General features: G+C 39.3%; 1 protein-coding gene across 1 annotated transcript in view; it reads right to left on the bottom strand.

Annotated features, from left to right (window-relative positions):
• LOC107100576 (probable ATP-dependent RNA helicase DDX5) overlaps positions 1-1,245 on the bottom strand; it is an 11,070-nt gene extending 9,825 nt beyond the window's left edge. The window contains exon 1 of the mRNA XM_015399116.1: positions 1,082-1,245. Within this exon, the coding sequence (XP_015254602.1) occupies positions 1,082-1,122 (41 nt within the window). The 5' untranslated portion in view covers positions 1,123-1,245. The remainder of the gene's footprint in view (positions 1-1,081) is intronic.
• Between the last annotated feature and the right edge of the window lie 2,291 nt (positions 1,246-3,536).

Below are 3,536 nucleotides of genomic sequence, written 5' to 3'. Positions count from 1 at the left end.
TACAGTTATAATCATTCTGTACATAGCAAATATTGGGAAATAGAATGAGAGCGATGTCCTTCATCTAAGAACAAATTATAGTATTTTGATAAGGCTGGAGCCATGGATGTCTAATAACCTGCTAACATGTATGATTTAAAAGAAGATGATGTGGCAGACTGGAGATGTATAAAATGCCTTTTTAACTGTTAATCAGGACCACTTCCTGAGAGGTGAGCAGCTGCCTTCTGTAACTAAGCAATTTCTCTGATCTGAGTAAGATTACAATTTCTATCAGAATCTGTCATATCTAAAGGTTATTTAATACATATAAGTTATAAAAACTTATTTAAAGAGTTTGTCCCCACCGATCGGAGAGATAAAGCTCCCAGATGCAGACACAGAACAAAAGTTTTATAGATTGAACAAACCATATAATAAGATGTTGCATGTTTTCCTCTGATAAACAACCTACTATGGCAAAGATATTTTTTAGACCTACAAGTATTTTTACCAAAAAATCTTTATATAACATAAATACGATTTCATAAAAGTATCGTTATAAAAGCAGTCAGGAAAGTGTAATCAGGTCAGGGTCTGTGTTCCTGTTAGCTTAGCTGCTAGTTGAACACTGACCAGGAAACAACCCTGTGACCTACTTACACTGTTTAACAACACGGCCCCGTTTAGCCTCCAGTTAAACATTTAACGGTAGCAAAACATTACCTATCAAATAAGCCTATTTGACACAAATCTGGGGCAATTCAAAATTTAGAGCCGACTGCGTCACAAGGTGGGAGTGAAAAGCGCGCAGGCTGCCGCTGAGCCGCAGACACAAGGCCGCCGATTGCTGCCATTTTAGCTCCGACGTCCGGGAGCAAAACTGGGAGCGTTAAACAAACCCTCCAGAGCCCCCCAGCACCAACCGGCTGACTGATACTGACGACTTAACACAGGAATCTCACAAAAACGTCGAGTATTAACAGCGAAACAGATTCTTATTTTGTTTAATTTTAGAAAAAACGGCGGCGAAAAAGACGCCATCAGTGGTTAAACACCAAGAAAAAAAAAAAGACACGACCAACGAAGTATCGATACATACCCTCTATCTCTGCCCCGGTCTCTGTCTGAAAAGCCAGGCATTGTTTAGCAGATTGTCGTGGAAAAAGTTGTAAGAATGATAACAGCTCCTGTAAGCACTGAGAGCTGGTACTGGAACTAGGTGAAAAGAAAATGCCGGCCGGTTCACAAAGCCAGAGCGGCGAGGCGGAAATGATGTCAGAGGAGGCGCATAACACATGTATTCATGCGCGTGTGGTCCTACTTTATGTCCGAAATTGACCTAATTTTACCCACGGCTCTCTAAATGCGTTATGGACCATGCTACTGCGCACGTGGACTTTATAATTCGGTATTCTTCGCCTTTTGGCAAAGACAATTAGCAAGGAGAAATAAAAATCTAATTAAATTAAATCTAAAGAAGTTGACAACTGTGCAGGGGCGGATTTAGGAAATTTGGGGCCCTAGGCAAAGATAGGCAGGGGGGCCTCTGAATTGAGAAGCCACCACATAAAACATACCCATTATACAGATACAGAAATGTTTTTATCCCTTTTCTTGTTGTTTTCCTCTCCATGTTTTTATTTGTCCCTTTTTAAGACATCCCAAGTCTCCCGGAAGTTCAGCGAGTCTCCCTGATATAGATAGTTGTTTACAGATGGCCACGAGTCGGATAAATTATCCCGGATTTTAGACTCTGCAATCTGAAAGGAAAAATCAAATATTGCAACAATTTTTTTTTTTTTATCTGTTGTTCCAGATCTTAATGGCAGTAGGATCACCTGTATTGGAGTGCATTACAGTGTCTCTGATGAAGCCTCCAACTAAAGAACCTTTGCTTTATTTCGTCAGGGTCGCAGTGCAGCCGGTGTCTATCTACAGCAGCCTATGGGCAAGACAAGCAAAGACACACAACCATGCACACACACACACACACACACACACACACACACTCACGCCTAAAGATTTTGATTCTTCACACCTGTGTTCTAGCCTTTTTAAGCAAGCGTCAAACCCATCGATGGGGCCAGATTATAGAAAACCCTCGGTCAGTAAATGTCAAGCATTCCTTGTTTGCCTGATAATGGCTTGGATTCCCGCCTCCGGACCTCACAGAGTTGTCTGACTTAATGACATCGTCTGAATTTCTGCTTCTTGACCATCACCTCTCGCCAAGTCCCATGATCTGTAACCCAAAGATTCCACATACTCCGTCAGCGCTCCGCTTCACCCCAATCACGTTTGTTGTGTGGAGTACTTGTCTGTCATGTTAATCAATGAGAGCTTGGATGGCCTCTTTAAACCAACAAGAGCTGCCTCTGCCTTGGAAAAACTAAATGGATAACCCTTTTTTTAGAAAGTAAATGTTTTTCTTCTTTCACCTGTCTCATTTGACCATCACTAAACTAGCCCGGAGTCCTCCAGGACTGGAGTGACGTCACACTGGAAAAACGTTCTAGTAATAAGTAAACATTCGTAAATTAAGTGTATTTACCCTTAATTTGAATAGGTAAATTAGATAGTTTGCCAATGGAATGAGTATTTTTGCTCTCAAAATTAGGTTAATACGACAATATGCACATTAAATAAGACAATGCAATTGTATTTTCTCATTTTAAGTGTAAACTGTCTTGCTACATTGACAAAATATCTTTTAACCCCTAAATCCAAGAACAAATACACTTATTTGAAGAAAAATATGACTTATATAGATTTTGATTTTTTTCCAGTGCACCGTCAAATCTAATGCTGCTCTTAACCCACCTTCTTTCCTCTCTTCAAATATTTTCTGAGTCCTCAGTATCTTTTTTTTGGTTTAACTGTTTGAAATATAGAATCAATCCAGCTACTAACTGGATCTCTCTGCCTTAGAGGTTTCTGTCTCCCAACTGACCAGTTTTCTGCAGCATCTGAGGAATTCCCTGAATAAACCTTTGAATGGTTCACTGTTGTGTCTGGCTGAATTTTGGGTTTCTCTTTCATGTCATTGGACACAGACACAGTCAACGTGAAAATAAAATATAATGAGGCTTTTTTTTGCTGTGTCTTTTCATATTTTGCTGCTATAGTGAAGAGTGTGTGGTGTTGTCCACTCAAGGCAGGTTTGAAGGGTATGTATTTGTAAAGTTAATGGTGTGAAAGACATTTCTTTATCATCATCAACTTTATTTATAAAGAGCTTTAACAACAGATACAGCTGAAACAAAGTGCTGTGCATCAATGGTAACAAAACAAGGGGGAAAAAAAACAGAAAAACCTCACAATTGGTTAATAAAACTAAACACATAACAACAACATATGTAGAATGCAAATAAAATTTGACAGCACAATAAAACTGATTCAATTAATAAAAGGGTGAAAGAGAAAATAAAGGAAATTAATTGAAATTAGGTCTCAGTCGGGTTGAAAGCCAATTCGTAAAGATACATTTTTAGATGGGCTTTAAAGATGGACAGCATAGGGGCCGGTCTGACAGAGCGTTCCATAAATTAGAGGCC

Source organism: Cyprinodon variegatus, unplaced genomic scaffold (assembly GCF_000732505.1).
Source record: "Cyprinodon variegatus isolate N-32 unplaced genomic scaffold, C_variegatus-1.0 Scaffold989, whole genome shotgun sequence".
Lineage (NCBI taxonomy): Eukaryota > Metazoa > Chordata > Actinopteri > Cyprinodontiformes > Cyprinodontidae > Cyprinodon > Cyprinodon variegatus.
This window is presented reverse-complemented; position numbering and strand designations above follow the sequence as displayed.